The following is a 19,777-nucleotide window of genomic DNA, read 5'->3' as shown; positions in this document are numbered from 1 at the left end:
GCCAATATAGACCCAGTGAAGGTAACAGTAAAAGAAGGAGCGGTTTACCCAAACACACAACCGTACAAAATGAGTCCAGAAGTGACAGCAGGAGTTGCTCCAGAAATTGATCGAATGATTAAACAAGGCATTTTGAAAGAAATAATGAGTAGTCCTTGTAATTCGCCAATATGTGACTTAAAAAGCCTAGTGGGAAGTACAGAATAGTGCAAGATCTGCGAAAGATGAATAAAATTGTAGTGCCTTGTTGTCCAGTAGAGCAAATCCAGCAGTGATCCTTTATCAAATACACTGGAATACAGGCTGGTTTACTGTAATTGACTTATGCCAAGCCTTCTTTTCTATCCCTTTGCACCCAGACAGGCAGTATTTGTTCGCCTTTAAGCTCGAGAATCGTGTCTTGGCGTTGTGCCGAGTTCCTCAAGGGTATACAGAAAGTCCCTCAATCTTTAAACAAATCTTGAAAAAGTACCTAGAAACATTGGTCATGCCCAAGAATTCGGTTCTGGTTCAGTACATTGATGACCTACTAGTGGCATCAAGATCACGAGAAGATTGTGTCATTGACACAATGGCATTACTGAACCATTTGGCTGAAGAAGGACACAAGGAGTCACCAGAAAAATTGCAATTTTGTCAGCGAGAAGTATAATTTTTGGGCCACAAAATAGAAAGAGGAGTAAGAAAAGTCACCCCAGAAAGAATGCAGATAATAAAGCAAATGCAGATACCAAAGACACAAAGAGAGATGAGAATGTTCCTTGGAGTAGTTGGGTACTGTAGGCAGTGGATTTTAGGATTTTCCCTGCTGGCAAAACCATTGATTCAGCTAACTTTGAAAAAGGCAAAGGATCCAATTCTTTGGAATAATGAGTGCGTGGAAGCATTTTTGAAGTTGCGAAATAGTCTGTGTGAGGCCCCTGCTTTAGGCATGCCTGACTATATGAAAGAATTTGCACTGTTCTGTTGTGAGAGAGAGCGTTGTGCACTTTCAGAGCTGACTCAAAGATATGGACTAAGCCGACGTCCAGTAGCATATTTTTCGGCTAGTTTGGATCCTGTGGCTTCAGCTTTCTCTGGCTGCTTAAAATCAGTTGATGGGACATTTAGTTAAAGTCTATGTTCCACATTCAGTTGAGATTCTTTTAACCAGAACTAGAACACAGCACCTTAACCCTAGTCGGATGACTAAGTATGAAAGAGTGATTCTGGGAGCAGAAAATGTAACAGTAATCAGATGCACAATAATGAACCCCGCTACCCTATTACCAGATCCATGTTGTGAAGAAGTGAAGGAGTCATTGAAGCATCCTGTTTACCGGGAGTCCAGTCTGCACAAGTAGCCGAATTGGTGGCCTTAACAAAGGCATGCAAAATTAGGAAAAATTGGAGAATAACCCAGTTTACGGATAATCAGTATGGGTTCGGGGTTGTGCATGACTTTGGCCACCTCTGGATGCGAGGGGATTTCTGACTTCTTCAGGATCTCCCATACGTAATGGCAAAAATGTAAAAGAATTATTGGAAGCAATACAATTGTCAAAAGAAATTGCAGTGGTTCAGTGCGCTGCTCACCAGTCAGGAAATGACTGTGGTGGCAGGTAACAGATTTGCTGACCAAATTGCTCAGTATTGTGCAAAGAACAAATTGGCACTGAAAGATTGAAACAAGTGAAATCAGCTGACAACTTATGCTTTTCTCACCTCTAGGCACATGGGATGAGGTTAGCCAGCAAAGAAAAGGGAAATCTGGATAAAGTCAGGTTGTGAAAGAAGGACAGAAGATGATGTATGGGTGTACATTGATGGCCGAACAGTCATGCCAGATTGCTTACTCTCTCAAATGGCAAGAATTTATCATGGCGACACTAATGTTGGTAGGGATGCCATGATTAGACTATTCAGACAAAAATTGGTATAATCCACAAGTCAGGGTAGTCGCAGAGAGCTTATGCCAGAGATGCTTAGTTTGTCAGCAGCTAAACAAAGGCAGAAAAACAGTGGTCAGTTGGGGAAAAATTGGAAAGGCTGAAGGACCCTTCACAAGGTTGCAAGTGGACTTTATTGAGTTGCCTCCGAGCAACAGAATGAAGTATGTCCTAGTCCTAGTGTGCCTGTTCTCGAGATGGGTAGAGGCATATACCACTAGAAGAAATGACAGTCTCACAGTTGCTAAATTGCTGGTGAGGGAACTGATACCACATTTTGGTTTCCCAGAGACTTTGGAATCAGATAGAGGACCTCATTTTAATAATAAAATAATCCGATTAATCTGTGAAGCATTCAAAATCGAACAGAAACTGCACTGTGCATACCGCCCAGAGGCTTCTGGAGTGGTTGAGCAATTAAATGGCACAATCAAATCAAGATTGACAAAGGTGTGTGCATCCACATCACTAAAATGGCCAGATGCATTGCCTCTTGTGCTGATGGGACTCCGAAGTATTCCTGACAGGAAAACCGGATAGAGTCCCCATGAAATCCTCATGGGAAGGGCAATGAGACAAGCATTTGTACCCGGACATAAGTTGATAAATATAACTGATGATTTGGTATTGGACTATTACAAAGGATTGGCTGACCTAGTGCGTTCTGTCTCTCACCAGGTTGGAGAAGACGCAGTTGCCAGGCAGCCAGCGCAGGTGCATGATTTGAATTCTGGAGACCGGTTGATAGTGAAGAACCACGCCAGAAAGTCGTGCTTAGCACCCGGTGGGATGAACCACGTAAAGTCATATTGGTCACTACAACAGCAGTGAAGTGTTCAGGATTACCCAATTGGATCCATGCGAGCCATACCAAAGGGTTCCAGATCCCACTGAAAAAGGACAACAACTGATTGAGCCAGTTGTAACTGCTGGAGGTTGTGGAGTCAGAGAATCTAGAGTGATAGATTCTGAAGGGATGTATGACGTAACAACGCGTGTGTTTACAACGCGTGCAGTTACATCGCGGTTTTTACAACGAAGCGATGTAACCACGCGATGCCATTACAACGCAAGTCTTTACATCGACTTGCACTAGATGGCGTGCTAACATTAGAAAAGCGTAATTTACTATTCCAACTCCAGTCCACTTAACAGTAGGGAAGGTGTTGGGATAGTAAACTACACTATTTGTAATGTTAGCACGCCATCTAGCGCAAGTCAATGTAAAGACTTGCGTTGTAATGGCATTGCGTGGTTACATCGCGTTCGTTGTAAAATCTGCTATGTAACAGCACGCATTGTCAAAGTTTTGTTGTAAAGGTTGTTTCCCATTCTGAAGTGATAGATGAAGAACAACCGAGCACAAGTCAGGGGGATTGGATATGAGTGATTGGCACACCAGAAGTTGTTATTGAAACAAGAAGAACAACAAGATTAGAGAGACAGGAAAGTAGTGATGACCAGATAGGTGTAGAAGAACAGGCTCAGGAAAAAGAGAATAAGAATACTGAAACCCTTGAGCAGGACCAGATAAGGAGAGAAGAACATACTCTGGCAGAGGTGAACAGAAACATTCACAGACCTGAGGAGGGACAGACAGGTGAAGAAGAACACGTTCAGGCAGAAGAAGAACAAATTATATTAAGACCTGGACAGGACAAGTTAGGAGAAGAAGAACACATTTGGGCAGAAGTAGAAAATCAAATTGAAATAAGACCCGAACATGACCAGATAGAGGAAGAAGAACAGGTTTAGGCGGATTAAATAACAGCAGCAAGACCTGAAAAGGAACAGTCAGATAGTGATTCTAAACAATAAAGGATTGTGCCTAAACATACTGAAAATAAAAGAACCCTAGAAGAAGACAAAGAGAGTGAAAGTGCAGTTCAAATTAAGAGGGTCAGGAAAGGTGACAACTGGCCAGGTGGAGTGAAAAGATTAAAATACTATCTGAGGAAAACAAGAGAAAGACCAGAGCAAGTGAATGAAGATACGAGTCAAACTCGGTCTAAACATTTGGCGATCATGAGAAACACACGTAAAAGTCCAAGACTGAGAAATTTGAACAATAAATACAAGGGTCCTGAGTGGACCTATGTGATTTTAGAAGACTTGGAAAATTTAGAATTGAGAGAAAAACCGGACGAAGAAGATACTGTACAGATTGATGAAAGAATAGTGAGGCCTCCTTGAAAATAGAACCTGAGATCCCAAGCAAAGAAAGAAAAAGAAGAGAATGCTAGTATGCTATTAGTGATATCAACATGGCTATTACTAACAGTAGCGGTGCCTTATTTTATGATAACAAGCAAGAAGAAAGTAGACAGTTACTAATGGAAAAGCAGATACAGTAAAAGGAGGCAGAGTAGAACTAGAAGCATCAAATGAGGTAGATTTTCATCACACAGTATTAGATAATGGCACGTCTTTAAATGCATTTACAAAGTTATTATTTCAATATGTAGAGACAATGGAGATTAGTGATTGTTATGTTTGTATGAAATTACCAGCGTCAGTGTCAGAGGGAGTCACATATCACCATTTACCTTTAACATATGGTATATCATGTACTGTTCTAACAAGTCTGTTTTATAAAACAGGAAAACTTCAGTATTATTATTCAAACTTAGATTTAGTATTTTCAGAACTTCCTATTCGAAAGAATATGAATCCAGTACTTAGTGCTCCAGATGCACAGTTTATGGGTGAATTTTTCTTAACAATGAAATCAATAGATATAGTGAAAGCACACAAAGATAACCTAACATGTACATTACGTGAAGAAGAGAAAGTCTTTTTGAATTTAGTAGAGAAAAGGGGACAGGATTTCCAAAAGAAAGCTTCTCAACATAAAACTAAGGTACCACCCTGTGCTGAGAAAGAGGGACTTTATACAGCTGGCAAGGCTCATGCTGCGATGTCCCCAGATTTTGTGAAGAAAGGGAAAACCTGCCACCATAGATTAAATACAGATTATAATAACATATTTATTGGTTCCAGTGAATGTGAACATAACTTTCTGATTTTGGGGACCAAAAGGGGTAACTGATCCAGTATTTCCTGGAGTTTACTATGTGTGTGGGAATAATGCTTACTATAAGCTGCCTGCACGGTGGTACGGGAGTTGCTATTTTGGAATTGTATTTCCTAAAATTTATCATGTAAAAAGAATCACTGGAAGCAATGAAAACACTAATGGACTAACACGAAGAAAGCAAGCTAGTTTTTTAGAAATAGTAGGTGATATATTTGGTACATTGATGCCTTCAGTGGGAGTCATACTGAATTCACACAGAATTTGTAGATTGTCGACAGTAGTTGATCGTCTTTCAGCGGATACTGCTGGGGGTTTCTTGATGATTAATGCAGAGATGGTTGCGATTAGAACTATGGTTTTGCGGGACTAAGTCCCACTCGTGAGTGCACAGTCATTCTTGTTGATAGGAGTGCTAAGGGCAGAGCGTCAGGCCATTTAAGACCAGAACTCGCTTGGATCTTGGCTAATTTGAGCTTCAATGTGCCACTGTAACACTCTACTAGTCCAGCTGATTGGGGGTGATTTGCAGCGTGGAATTTCTGCTGTATACCTAGTCCCTCACATACATTCTTCATCACTCGTCCCACAAATTCACTCCCATTATCACTCCATACCATTCTTGGCATTCCAAATCTAGGGAAGAATTCTTTGACAAGGGCTTTAGCTGTGGATAAGGCAGTATTGTCTTTTAGGGGATATGCTTCTATCCACCTTGAAAAAGCGCAGACAACAACAAGTACATATTTCAAATTGTTGCACCTTTCCATGTGGATGAAATCTAGCTGCAAAACCTCAAACGGATACGTTGGGGGCGCAAAATGACCAGCATGAGTAGGGGTTCCCCTACCAGGATTGTATTTCAAACATACCATGCAATTTTTGACCACATTCTCTGAACACTTGGGAATTCCAGCATTCTGCCATACTGGAGCCAACAACTTACAAATCCCTTTCACACTGATATGCGCCATTTCATGTGCCATCGTGACCACTGGAAGCACATATGCATCAGGTAACAACCATCGCCGGTGTTCTGACAAATCAATCCAACAACCATTTTCATCCAATTTACCCTTACTTTCTTTCCACATGCTCAATTCTTTCTCTGTGGCTTCAGCTTGAAGGGACTTCACACTCCCTATCGTGTCTTCACACATTCCAACATCACCAACCCATCTTGCAGGGCCTGCAACATACATTCGATTCGTCACATCTTTTGCTGTTTCTTTCGTGATTTCGTCAGCAAACGCATTACCACGACCAACATCATCAATAATCTTCTTGTGGGCACTGCATTTCACAATCGCGACTTGTAATGGCAAGGTCAGCGACTCAAGGAGATCATTCACCAACTGACCATTCTGAATCTTAGTTCCATGCGAAGTCAGGAACCCACGTTCTTTCCATAAGCGCCCAAAACTATGGGCCACGCCAAAGGCATACTGACTGTCACTATATATGTTCACTTTCATTCGCATGCTCTTGTAAGTGCAATTAATTCTGCTGCTTGAGCCGAATTATGTGGTATACGTGCCGTTTCAACAATCGTGTGCAAAGTCGTGACAGCATATGCAGCAGTCGTATCACCATTCGGAAGCTTGAAACACGAGCCATCCACCCATAAGGTACCATCACACTCAACCAGGGGAGTATCTTTAAGATCCACTCTCCCTTTTGTTTCTTCTTCCGTTCTGAACAGACAATCATGCTGTTCGATCTCATCTGTGTCTGCTGAAATCGGTAATAATGTAGCTGGATTCAACGTATTGCACCTCTTTATGTGCACATGACTCACTAGCAGTTTCAACTCGTAACCTGACAATCGAGCACTAGTTAAGTGCTGTGTCTTGGTCCTGTTTAATAACGTGTCCACTGCGTGTGGCACCATCACAATCAACGTGTTGTTCATTACTAACCCAGCAGACTGTCGAATAGAAACAGCTGCTGCCGCTGTGGCTCTCAAACAACTTGGCAATGCCTTGGCTACCGGATCCAAAGTCGACGAAAAATACGCGCATGGACGCTGTCTGTCTCCAAAAGACTGTGTCAGCACTGACAACGCACAACCTTCTTTCTCGTGAACATACAATGTAAAAGGTTTACTGTAGTCGGGGTTACCCAATACAGGAGCCGAGCATAATGCCTTACGTAATTCCGAAAAACATTTCTGGCACTCTTCAGACCATGGGACGGGATTCGGTGTATCTTTGCATGTTAATGCTATCAAAGGTTTTGCCAGCAAAGAAAATCTCGGGATCCACTGCCTACAGTATGAAGTAATTCCCAAGAAAGCACGCACTTCTCTCTGTGTTCTTGGCACGCTCAATTGTGCAATGGCCTGAATTCTTTCTGGGGTCAGTTTCCTTCCCTCCTTCGACAAGAGATGACCTAAGTAGGTCACTTCTTGTCGACAATATTGCAGTTTTGAGAGAGACACTTTGTGATGAAAGGCAGACAAATGACGCAACAATGACAATGTAGCTTCTTTACAAATCTCCTCAGTATCCGCGGCGATTAGTAAATCGTCAACATACTGAATAAGGGTGGCACCACTAGGTAAGACAATTGCATCAAGCTGCGCCTTTAAAGCCTGACTGTATATTGATGGACTTTCACAGTAGCCTTGCGGAGCGCGTTTAAAGCGGAAGCTGCGACCTCCTAAACTAAAACCAAAAATATCCCTGCTTTCCTCTGCAATCGGAATGCTAAAGAAAGCATTCTTTAAATCAATCACTGAGAACCAAGCAGCGGAAGCTGGAATCATAGTTAACAAGGCAGTTATATCAGGAACAACTGGAAACTGTGGCACAACTATCTTATTGACCTCTCTAAGATCGATCACAAATCTGTAAACAGGTGGCTGAGAGGCGTCAGTACGTTTTAGAACAGGCAGAACCGGACTATTGCAAACGTTGCCTCTTGTCTCTTCAATTACATCCTTTTCAATCAAGTCATAGATGATTGCTAACAACGCTTTCTCACCTTCATTAGAGATCTTGTACTGGGGAATGCATGGCAATTTAACATTGGCTTTCAAAGTGACCACATATGGCGGTATATCCAAGAGACCCACATCATTAGGACCAGAAGCCCAAAGGACATCTGGAAGAGACGACAATTCGGCTGGCAGTTTATTCTTCGACAAATACATTGGAGAAATCACTTCCCTACCCAGTGTAAGTTGTACTCCTGAGGGGGAACAATATAATGTCGCATGTAATCTCTTTAACAAATCCAATCCTAGCAGATTTTCACCCCAACCTGTCGTTAGGATAAGGGGTGCTTTCAGCTCACAAGGTCCAACAGAAAGGGGCATAGGACTAGAGATCGGGTTCCTAACCAGGGCGCCAAAAAAACCTACTGAAACATTCATTTCGCCAGACAAAGGCGCGCCAGGGAGTTTTGAGTGCATAATTGAACTCTTTGCAGCACCAGTATCCAACAGAAAAGGCTCTGATACACCCGCTGTAGTCACCTTGACATACGGTCCACTCTGGTCCACTGGCACTGAAACAACTCCCTCTCTCTGTCTATGGCTGTCCTAGTAATCATTACCTTTCGCACTTTCATCTTCTGCATAATAGTCGTTATTATAGTACTGAGCTGTCCCACCAGTTACATTGGCTTGCTGATCAAAACTATTCATCGTATTTTGAGGCGTAAGAGGACGCGCGTTCTGGGGAACGTTCCCACGCCCTCTACCTCTAGGAGCTTGCTGACCACCTCTACCTCTCGCGCCATAAGCATTATTCGTGCGCTGCAACAATATAGGACAACTATACTTAAAATGACCTTCTTGTTTGCAATACGAACACTGATTGGGACCCACAGGAACACGCGGTTGGGAATACCCGAACCTTTGCATGTTTCTTTGAAACTGTTGGGGTTGTTGATAGTTACTCTGACCTTGCTTATAGTTACTCTGATCTCCACGTGGCGGGTAAGCCTGCTGTAAAAGAACCTTCATCTTTAATTCTTTTGTTTTCTTGTCTGCTCTATCCTTCTCATCTTTATCCCTATTTTCGTAATACTGTGCAGTAGCCAGTATTTGCGCTGATGAGGAAACAGCCCAAGAACTCTCTGAATCTTTTAATTTCTTACACAACTCGGGAAGGAAATTATGCACAAATTTATCAACGAATAACCGTTGACCACTTTCCGTACTCATGTCTTGACCACTGTGATCGATAAATGTTTCTTCAAACATGGTGAAGAAATCAGACACTGTTTCATCCTTCTTTTGTTTGCATGCGGATAATTTATCCCAATTCACACGCATCGCTGGCATTAAAGTCTTCATGTAGGTAATAATTCTACCAGGGAGTTCTGCTACTAAGGGCTCAGGTTTCGCACCACCAACTTGTCTAGTGTCTGTAGAAGTTATATTAGCCCATGTGCCACCTAGTTCTGCAGCATGATCTGTATTACGAATCAACCCCCATAAAGGCTGCGGAACGACATTCCCGAACAACATATCTATGTCAGCTAGGTTCATGACACACGATTCTGCAGTCTGTGATAACTCCTTATAATATCCTGCGGGGTTTTTACGGGGGTCAGGCAATGTCTGCTTAAGGGCTAAAACTTCTGATCGCTTCCAAGGAACATGTACCCAAACACGCTGGAAATGAGCTGGCATAGCAGCAATACTGTTAGCGGCATCAGCCGCAACCGCGTCCTTCCATACCGGAGGGACTTCTCTCATAGGGTATTGTCTAACCTTCCTATCAGAGGAGTCACGTTCAAACAGTGACTGAGAAGGACCCTCGATCCTAAAAGACAATAATGTCGCAACTGCTTTCTCAACATCGGGGCCCACAATCTGTCCTTTTCCAAATTCAAACCGTACATGACACAATTCCTGCGGGCTTAAGTCCAAACCATGATCTTCCAATTCCTCACAGAGGAATACACACATTTTCTCGAAAACGTATCTCTGTTTTGGTGCTTCCCATTGATGAAAAACATTTACAACAGACTCTATATCATATCTTGAAGGAAAAACAATCCATTTATATGCCATGCGGTCTAATACTTCTTTCTCTTCAGAACCTGGCAGCTGACTACGCAACTGCGTACGTTGTGAACCAGGGGTCGTACTAGATGTCCCAAAGAGAGGCGATATAAAACTAGTGACCGCGCTAGCTATTCGTTGTCGTGTAGAAGGAGAAGTTGAGGCAAGAACAGGGGGAAAGACAGAGGGAAGAAAAACGGGTGCAGATACGGGTACAGGGGTCGTATCAGGAAGAGCGCCGAGGGAGGCAGCTGATGTACTAGGTAAAGTCGCAGGAAGCGCAGAAAAGATAGGCAGCGAGACCGGCGGCCCTTGAGAGGGCTGCGCCGTAGGGATAGGAGCTGGCTGAGGAGGAGCTGGTGGCTGCGGGAAAGCTTGCGGCAAATTAACTAGAGGCCGTACATTTAAAGGCTGTGGAGGCGCTGTAGCACTCTGCGCATACGGGGGTGGCGAACTCAACAAATGTGACATTAGGGGATCTTTCTCCTTTTCTTCTGATGCATCTTGCTGAAGGGGCGGCAAAACTGGGTAGCATTTATCAATCACTAATTTACGTTGCCTGTGCAGCTGCTCATTCATTTGCTCTTCTTCATTATCTTTAAACTGCAAGGCTGCTTGCATTATCGACATACCTTTCTCTCTTTTATTTTTCTTGGCTAATTTCATTTCTTTCTGTTTGGCTTCCTTTCGCCATAGGCGGAAAGAATCAAACATCGCCGGCCGGGCCTTCTTTTTAAATAATTTAACTTCTAAGTTATCTAGGATTTCTGTGTCGAAACTACCATTTTGGGGCCATTTTAAAACACCATCCTTCCTGGTGTATCGGATCCATACTTCATTATACGCAATGGGGCCCACGCCATGTTTCACATAAAGCTCATACGTTGGAGTTCCAATTGGAGGAACCGGACACAAATCCTCTAATCGGGAGTCCCTATTACAACCCAAACAAAATTTCCAAATATACTAGAACCATTCATCGTTGCTCACTAGTCTAGTTTCAAATTTCAAAGGATTATCGAATACGATAGTCTCGTGAATACACGAGTCCTTCGGCTTTGGCACTTGCAAGTTCCAAATCAAAGCGATCCCAAAGGGATACCAAACCAATCTAAGGACTGGGAGACGCTCCACTTATACTTAACTGAGGTATCGATGACGTCACCAGAAGACTCGTTAAATCGTTTCGCTCTAACAAATCATCAAGGGTCCAAAACAGGGCGATAGTCAGGGCAGCAGTCCTTTGTAGCCGTCGGGACGCGGAGAACCTCGCAGTAAAGACTTTCGGACCACGTCGACATGCAGGGGTCGATGAAGTGGCGGCCTTCCTCCAGAATTTTCACACGAAGCTCCTCACGAACCTCTGGCTTGGACCGGTACCGCTGAAATCGCCCCACGTTGGGCGCCAACTGAAGTACTGGGTTTTTCAGAACCAACCCAGCGGTGCCAGGGGACACACCCGAAGACTTCGAGTTCTTCCTATTTCAGACCACAGAAACACAGAGTCTTCTAGGTGAAGTCAAAGATCGTATTTATTGGCTGCAGACCAATCACAGGTATCCGAGAAGTACAACACGGTGTATGTTCTCAGGAGACTGCTCCAAACAAAAAAACAGTCTTTTCTTATATACAGAATATTACGCTCTGGGCAACACCGCCCCTATTTTACAAGTGGTCGTTCACATATTTTCGCTTCAAAGAAAGAGCACAGTCATGATGATAATCCCACATTTCAGCTCGGTCAGCACATAATTATTTACCCAGCGAGGCTCAGAACCCTCATCAGATATCAGCAGACCCCAATAAAACGGACACCTCCTCCTCGTAAAACAGGCCATAAAGTAGGAAACAGAGTCAGGTGTGAAAGGGATTAGTCAGGAGTCCCGTGGGATACACGACTTTATGATGTGTTGGGCCCTGATGCTAATCCCATAAGGCCGCAGTAAAAGGAACCGGCCGGGCAGGACTGACCTCGGGCAGCGGAGTCAGTTTGCATAGGTCACAAAGAAGTCAAAGGAAGATTGTGCGTCCTTTAGGCCTAGGCATGGCCTCAATGCGCAGCCTATGTGAGGGTAACCACAAAATGGTTACCCTTTTAAAATTGAACCCGAGGGTTCGACATGTAGTATCGTATACACGGTGGATTCATCGGTGAAACATGACGAAAACACTCATACATACCGCATTAGTCATTTGCGGTTCGCTGATACCAAAATCGGCAGGGTAGGACCATGCTACCAACATGGTTCCGAAATTTACAGTACCACAGCACAATGCCCTGGCGAGTGTTCACATAGTTATGAGTAAGTGTGCACGGGGCCCAATGCCCTGGCGAGTGTTCACATTGTTATGAGTAAGTGTGCACGGGGCACAATGCCCAGTCGAGTGTTCACATAGCTATGAGTACGTGTGCAGGGGGCACAATGCCCTGGCGAGTGTTCACATAGCTATGAGTAAGTGTGCATGGGGCACAATGTCCTGGCGAGTGTTCACATAGTTATGAGTAAGCATGCACGGTGCACAATGGCCTGGCGAATGTTCACATAGTTATGAGTAAGCATGCATGGGGCACAATGCCCTGGCGAGTGTTCACATAGTTATAAGTAAGCATGCACGGGGCACAATGCCCTGGCGAGTGTTCACATAGTTATAAGTCCGGCGAGTGTTCACATAGTTATAAGTAAGCATGCACGGGGCACAATGCCCTGGCGAGTGTTCACACAGTTATAAGTAAGCATGCACGGGGCACAATGCCCTGGCGAGTGTTCACACAGTTACCAGTAAGCATGCACAGGGCAGAATGCCCTGGCGAGTGCTCACACAGTTATAAGTAATAATGCACGGGGCACAATGCCCTGGAGAGTGCTCACACAGTTATGAGTAAGCATGCACGGGACACAATGCCCTGGCGAGTGCTCACACAGCTATAAGTAAGCATGCACGGGGCACAATGCCCTGGCGAGAGTTACCACAGCTATAAGTAAGCATGCACGGGGCACAATGCCCTGGCGAGTGTTCACACAGCTATAAGTAAGCATGCATGGGGCACAATACCTTGGCGAGTGTTCACACAGCTACAATTAAGCATGCACGGGGCAAAATGTCCTGGCGAGTGTTCACACAGCTATGAGTAAGCATGCACGGGGCACAATGCCCTGGCGAGTGTTCACCCTGTTATGAGTAAGCGTGCACGGGGCACAATGCCCTGGCGAGTGTTCACACAGTTATGAGTAAGCGTGCATGGAGCACAATGCCCTGGCGAGTGTTCACACAGTTATGAGTAAGCGTGCATGGGGCTCAATACTCTGGCGAGTGTTCACACAGTTATGAGCAAGCGTGCACGGGGCACAATGCCCTGGCGAGTGCTCACACAGTTGTGAGTAAGCGTGCACGGGGCACAATGCCCTGGCGAGTGCTCACACAGTTATGAGTAAGCGTGCACAGGGCAAAATGCCCTGGCGAGTGCTCACACAGTTATGAGTAACCGTGCACGGGGCAAAATGCCCTGGCGAGTGTTCACACAGTTATGAGTAAGCGTGCACGGGGCACAATGCCCTGGCGAGTTGCTCACACAGTTATGAGTAAGGGTGCACGGGGCACAATGCCCTGGCGAGTGCTCACACAGTTATGCATAAGGGTGTACGGGGCACAATGCCCTGGCGAGTGCTCACACAGTTATGAGTAAGGGTGCACGGGGCACAATGCCCTGGCGAGTGCTCACACAGTTATGAGTAAGCGTGCACGGGGCAAAATGCCCTGTCGAGTGCTCACTCAGTTATGAGCAAGCATGCACTGGGCACAATTCCCTGGCGAGTGCTCACATAGTTATGAGTAAGGGTGCATGGGGCAGAATGCCCTGGCTAGTGTTCACATAGTTATGAGCATGCATGCTCAGGGCACAATGCCCTGGCAAGTGTTCACATAGTTATGAGTAAGCATGCATGGGGCACAATGCCCTGGTGAGTGTTCACCTAGTTATGAGTAAGCATGCACGGGGCACAATGCCGTGGCGAGTGTTCATATAGTTATAAGTAAGCATGCACGGGACACAATGCCCTGGCGAGTGTTCACATAGTTATAAGTAAGCATGAATGGGGCACAATGCCCTGGCGGGTGTTCACAGTTATAATTAAGCATGCACGGGGCACAATGCCCTGGCGAGTGTTCACACAGTTATAAGTAAGCATGCAGGGGCACAATGCCCTGGCGAGTGTTCACATAGTTATAAGTAAGCATGTACGGGGCACAGTGCCCTGGCGAGTGTTCACACAGTTATAAGTAAGCATGCACGGAACACAATGCCCTGGCGAGTGTTCACACAGTTATAAGTAAGCATGCGCGGGGCACAATGCCCTGGCGAGTGTTCGCACAGTTATAAGTAAGCATGCACAGGGAACAATGCCTGGCGAGTGTTCACACAGATATAAGTAAGCATGCGCGGGGCACAATGCACTGGCGACTGTTCACATAGTTATAAGTAAGCATGCGTGGGGCACAATGCCCTGGCGAGTGTTCACATAGTTATAAGTAAGCATACGCGGGGCACAATGCCCTGGCGAGTGTTCACATAGTTATAAGTAAGCATGCATGGGGCACAATGCCCTGGTGAGTGTTCACATAGTTATAAGTAATCATGGACAGGACACAATGCCCTGGCGAGTGTTCACATAGTTATAAGTAAGCATGCACGGGGCACAATGCCCTGGCAAGTGTTCACATAGTTATAAGTAATCATGGACATGGCACAATGCCCTGGCGAGTGTTCACATAGTTATAAGTAAGCATGCATGGGGCACAATGCCCTGGCGAGTGTTCACATAGTTATAAGTAAGCATGCACGGGGAACAATGCCCTGGCGAGTGTTCACATAGTTATAAGTAAGCATGCTTTGGGCACAATTCCCTGGCGAGTGTTCACATAGTTATAAGTAAGCATGCATGGGGCACAATGCCCTGGCGAGTGTTCACATAGTTATAAGTAAGCATGCACAGGGCACAATGCCCTGGCGAGTGTTCACACAGTTATAAGTAAGCATGCACAGGGCACAATGCCCTGGCGAGTGTTCACACAGTTATAAGTAAGCATGCACAGGGCACAATGCCCTGGCGAGTGTTCACACAGTTATAAGTAAGCATGCACGGGGCACAATGCCCTGGCGAGTGTTCACACAGTTATAAGTAAGCATGCACAGGGTACAATGCCCTGGCAAGTGTTCACACAGTTATAAGTAAGCATGCACGGGGCACAATGCCCTGGCGAGTGTTCACACAGTTATAAGTAAGCATGCACGGGGCACAATGCCCTGGCGAGTGTTCACACAGTTAAAAGTAAGCATGCACGGGGCACAATGCCCTGGCGAGTGTTCACATAGTTATAAGTAAGCATGCATGGGCACAATGTCCTGGCGAGTGTTCGCATAGTTATAAGTAAGCATGCACAGGGCACAATGCCCTGACGAGTGTTCACACAGTTATAAGTAAGCATGCAAAGGGCACAATGCCCTGGCGAATGTTCACACAGTTATAAGTAAGCATGCAAAGGGCACAATGCCCTGGCGAGTGTTCACACAGTTATGTGGAAAGCATTACCTTGGGAGAGGGCGAGGCAGTGGCTGTCTCCACAGGAAATGTCGATTATTTTGATGGCTCTCAGGTCCTCGATGGGTTGTGGTCTCAGGACCATTAATTCAGACGATCCACATCCGATGCAGGCGCCCCAACCCCAGGCAAAGACCTGCAGGGTAAGAAAGAGGCAGAATCAGTTAGCAACGGATACTTGGAGGATTGTGAGTGCAACCAGAGTGAGAGCAAGACAGGAGGAGGGAGCAGAGAGAGCCAGAGAGAGCAAGAGAGAGCGAGAGAGAGCCGAGCGAGCAAGAGAGAGAGCAGAGAGAGCCAGAGAAAGCAATAGAGAACGAGAGAGCAAAAGAGCGCAGAGAGAATGATAGAACAGAGAGAGCAGAGGTAGCAAGAGAGCAGAGAGAGTGAGAGAGAGAATAGACAGAGAGAACAGAGAGAGCAAGAGAGCAAAGACCAAGAGAGACAGAGAGCAAGAGACAGTGTTAGAGCAGAGAGAGCGAGAAAGAGCAGAGAGAGCGAGCGAGCAAGAGAGAGAGCAGAGAGCCAGAGAGAGCAGAAAGAACAATAGAGCAGAGAGAGCACGAGAGAACTAGAGAGCAAGAGATCAGAGAGAGCGAGAGAGAGAGCAGAGAGAGCAAGAGAGCAGAGAGAGCAAGAGAGCAGAGAGACTAAGGGGCAGATTTACAAGCCCCTTGCGCCTCATTTACGCCACCGTTGCGTCACTTTTGTGACGCAGCGGCGGCGCAAATCCTGCGCCATGGTGCGGGTATTTACAACGTGACGCATCTGGGAGATGCGTCACGTTGTAAGGCCTGCGCAACATGTAGGTGTTCCTGCACAGGGGGGGGGCGTTCCGGCGCAGGAACGCCTCCTAAAAGTGGCTGAGTGAAATCTACAAGATTTCACTCAGTCACTTTTAGGCCCATGCTGCGTCAAAACCCTGCGCTTGCATGAAGCAGGCGTAAGGATTGACGCAGGATTAACAAGATAGGGCCCCCAGAGCATTGCTGGAGCTGCGTCGCGCTTGCGACGCAACTCCAGCAATGCGCCACTTTTACAGCACAGATGCGTCACACATCTGTGCCGTTTTTGCCCCATGGTGCGCCGCATTGTAAATGCGGCGCATCCATGGTGGCGGAGCCGTGGAGCACAATAACTGGCGCATCCCTGCTGATATGCAGGGATGCGCCAGTTATTGTAAATATGCCCCCAAGAGTGAGAGAGAGAGCAAAGAGAGAAAAGAGAGCAAGCGAGAGTGTTAGAGCAGAGAGAGCGAGAAAGAGCAGAGAGAACGAGCAAGCAAGAGAGAGAGTAGAGAGAGCCAGAGAGAGCAATAGAGCAGAGAGAGCAAGAGAGAGCAGAGAGAGCAAGAGAGAGCAAGAGAGAACAAGAGAGAGCAAGGGAGAACAAGAGAGAGCAAGAGAGCAGAGAGAGCAAGAGAGAGAGAGAGTCCGAGAGCAGAGAGAGAGCAGATAGAGCAAGCGAGCAAGAGAGAGAGCAGAGAGAGCCAAAGAAAACAACAGAGAATGAAAGAGCAAAAGAAAGCAGAGAGAGCAGAGAAAGCAAGAGAGAGCAGAGAAAGCAAGAGAGAGCAGCTAGAGTGAGGGAGCAAGAGAGAGCAGAGAGTGCAAGAGAGAGTAGAGAGAGCAAAAGAGAGATAGAGAGCAAAGAGAGCAAGAGAGAGCAAAGAGAGCCAGAGGGGAAACAACCTTTACAACGCAGTCATTACATCGCACTACATTTACAGTGCAGTCATTACATCGCAACATCCTTTACAACGCTTGTCACTACAACGTTGCAGTATATTGTATGTCACTACAACACATGACACTACAACGCATGTCACTACAATGCAGGCATTACATCACATGTTATTACAACGCATACCATTACAACGCATTGTACCCCTACACTATCCAACACTTACCCTACTGTTGCACCCGCTGGAGTTATAATAATAATTTTTACCCCTACACTATCCAACACTTACCCTACTGTTGCACCCGCTGGAGTTATAATAATAATTTTTATCCCTACACTATCCAACAATTACCCTACTGTTGCACTCTTTGGAGTGGGAATAGTAATTTTTACCCCTACGCTATCCAGCTCTTTCCCTACTGTTTCACCCCCTGGAGTTAGAATAGTAATTTTTACCCCAACACTATCCAACACTTACCTTAAATGATATGTAACGGTATGCGTTGTAATGGTATGCGTTGTAAAGGTATAATGTGATGTAATGGAATGCGATGTAAATGTATGCGTTGTAAAGGATGTTGCGATGTAAAAACTGCTTTGTAAAGGCATGCATTGTAAATGTATGCGTTGTAACATCATACATTCGCGCCAGAAAGCAAGAGAGAGCAGAGAGAACAGAGAGAGCGCGAGAGCGTGAGAGAGCAAGAGAGAGTGAGAGAATGACAGAGCAGAAAGAGCAAGAGAGAGAGAAAGAGAGCAAGAGAAAGCAGAGAGAGTAAGAGAGAGTAGAGAGCATGAGAGAGCCAGAGATAGCAAGAGAGATCAGACAGCGCGAGAGAGCAGAGAGAGTGAGAGAGGAGGGAGCACAGAGAGCAAGAGAAAGCAGAGAGAGAAAGAGAGAGCGAGCGAGAACAGAGAGAGCGAGAGCAGAGAGAGTTAGGGAGCGCGAGAGCAGAGAGAGTAAGCAAAACCAGTGAAATTGAAAGACCAGCAAGAGAAAGCAAGAGCAAAGAGAAGGCTTGACAAAGCCAGAAACAACCTGCAACTGATACAGAGAGGAAAGTGAATGAGACCTAACACTGAAAGAGAGAGCTAGAGATGGAGAAAGAGAGAAAGCAGACATAAATGATGCTATCAACCACACATGCCCAGGATACTTAATGCACCACCACCGGCACCCCGCTTAGTGCCAGGGGGCTTATCATAGAAAGGGCCCTGGGGAAGCAATGGGGGTGTGCACCGTGTGTGAGTCCCCAGGGCACTCTGGTGTTAGAGAAGGGGCTGTAGATGCTTGGGTGGCTTGTTCTGTAACATAGATTAGACCAGTGCTAAATGTGAACTATTGCATCCCAAGAAGGTGTGTCCTCTGCCTCATAGGGTTGTGGCCCAATGGGAATGAGCGAGTCAGTTGTCTTAGCAACCATGTGGTACTATAGACATGGGCGCAGAAGCCGTCAGAAGGCAAACTGACGGTGTGCCACCTGAAGGTGGTGTGCAGTCTGTGTGCCCCTCAAGGGTGCCCCTTGGAGGGGCAACAGGAGTCCCAGGGACCACCGGGGATCGCCTTGTACGTGGTGCAGTCGCTCACTGCACCTGCCTACAAGGAATCTCTGCCCCTCCTTCAACACTTAGGCCGGGCTCCTGGCTACACATTGAAAGGGGGACCGACAGCTTCAAACAGGCAGTGCTCCTTTCATCAATGCACATTCACTGTAATGGAATGTATACAGGACCGGCCTTCAGCATAGGAGAGCTCGGCCTAGGGTGCCAAGAGGCGCATGGAGCTGTGTGCATTAAGGTTACGCCAACAGCAGCGCCCTTCTCATCTTGCTCCAGCCTTGTCCTGTTCGTTTCCATCTGATTTGCCAGTTTAAAGTGGTTTTCGTCCTTCATTATGATATTGCGGGCCATGTTTTACACCCTTTTAGCCCCCTTCCTTGCCCTCCCTTCACTCTCTGACCCCTGCTGACACATATCAACAAATCTGTCTTCTGCATGAGGCAGCTCAGCTATTAGTGAGTTAGGTGCGTTGGGGGAGGTTTCAAGATGTTAGTGTTCAGGAGCCAGTCCCTGCTCATCCAGGGAACACAAAAAGGACCCCCTGCTACCTCATTTAATTCACCATCGTCCGCAAGGGCGCCAAATTTCTCTCCGCCCACACCCAGGGCGCTATTTTAGCAACGCCGGGCTCTGGGTGTGCAGTCCCAGCTTGTGCATGGCACACACAGCTAAAAGTACATCGCAGCACAGAGCGGGCAGTGCGCGTGATATGTAGCATGGGCACAGGTGGCTATCTTCATTGAACCCCGCTGGGCACCGTGTTACTCATGGAACTTCAAGTTTGTCCTGGCTTCTGGTCTTCTGAGTCTGAATGCTGCTGCTGCAGGAACATCTTTAGGATTTGGGGAGTTCTTAAGGATTCTGGTCCCAGCCCCACTACCTTGGGTCATCCTTCTCTAGGAGCAGAGCTGTGAGGAGTGGGCTTCTGGTGTATATGCCGCTGTACCTTTGATGCCGG

The 19,777-nt window shown here is 46.1% G+C and overlaps 1 protein-coding gene across 7 annotated transcripts in view; it reads right to left on the bottom strand.

Moving 5' to 3' along the window:
- LOC146863653 (putative E3 ubiquitin-protein ligase HERC1) overlaps positions 1-19,777 on the bottom strand; it is a 1,482,062-nt gene that overhangs the window by 1,261,458 nt on the left and 200,827 nt on the right. For all 7 annotated transcript variants that reach the window (XM_085627737.1, XM_085627739.1, XM_085627735.1 and 4 more), the window contains exon 9: positions 15,568-15,712. In XM_085627737.1, coding sequence (XP_085483863.1) covers positions 15,568-15,712 — 145 coding nt within the window. The remainder of the gene's footprint in view (positions 1-15,567; positions 15,713-19,777) is intronic.

This window comes from Triturus cristatus, chromosome 2_1 (genome assembly GCF_964204655.1).
Source record: "Triturus cristatus chromosome 2_1, aTriCri1.1, whole genome shotgun sequence".
NCBI classification, from domain to species: Eukaryota; Metazoa; Chordata; class Amphibia; order Caudata; family Salamandridae; genus Triturus; species Triturus cristatus.
Note: the sequence above shows the minus strand (reverse complement) of the source record. Positions and strands in the feature narration are given on the sequence as shown.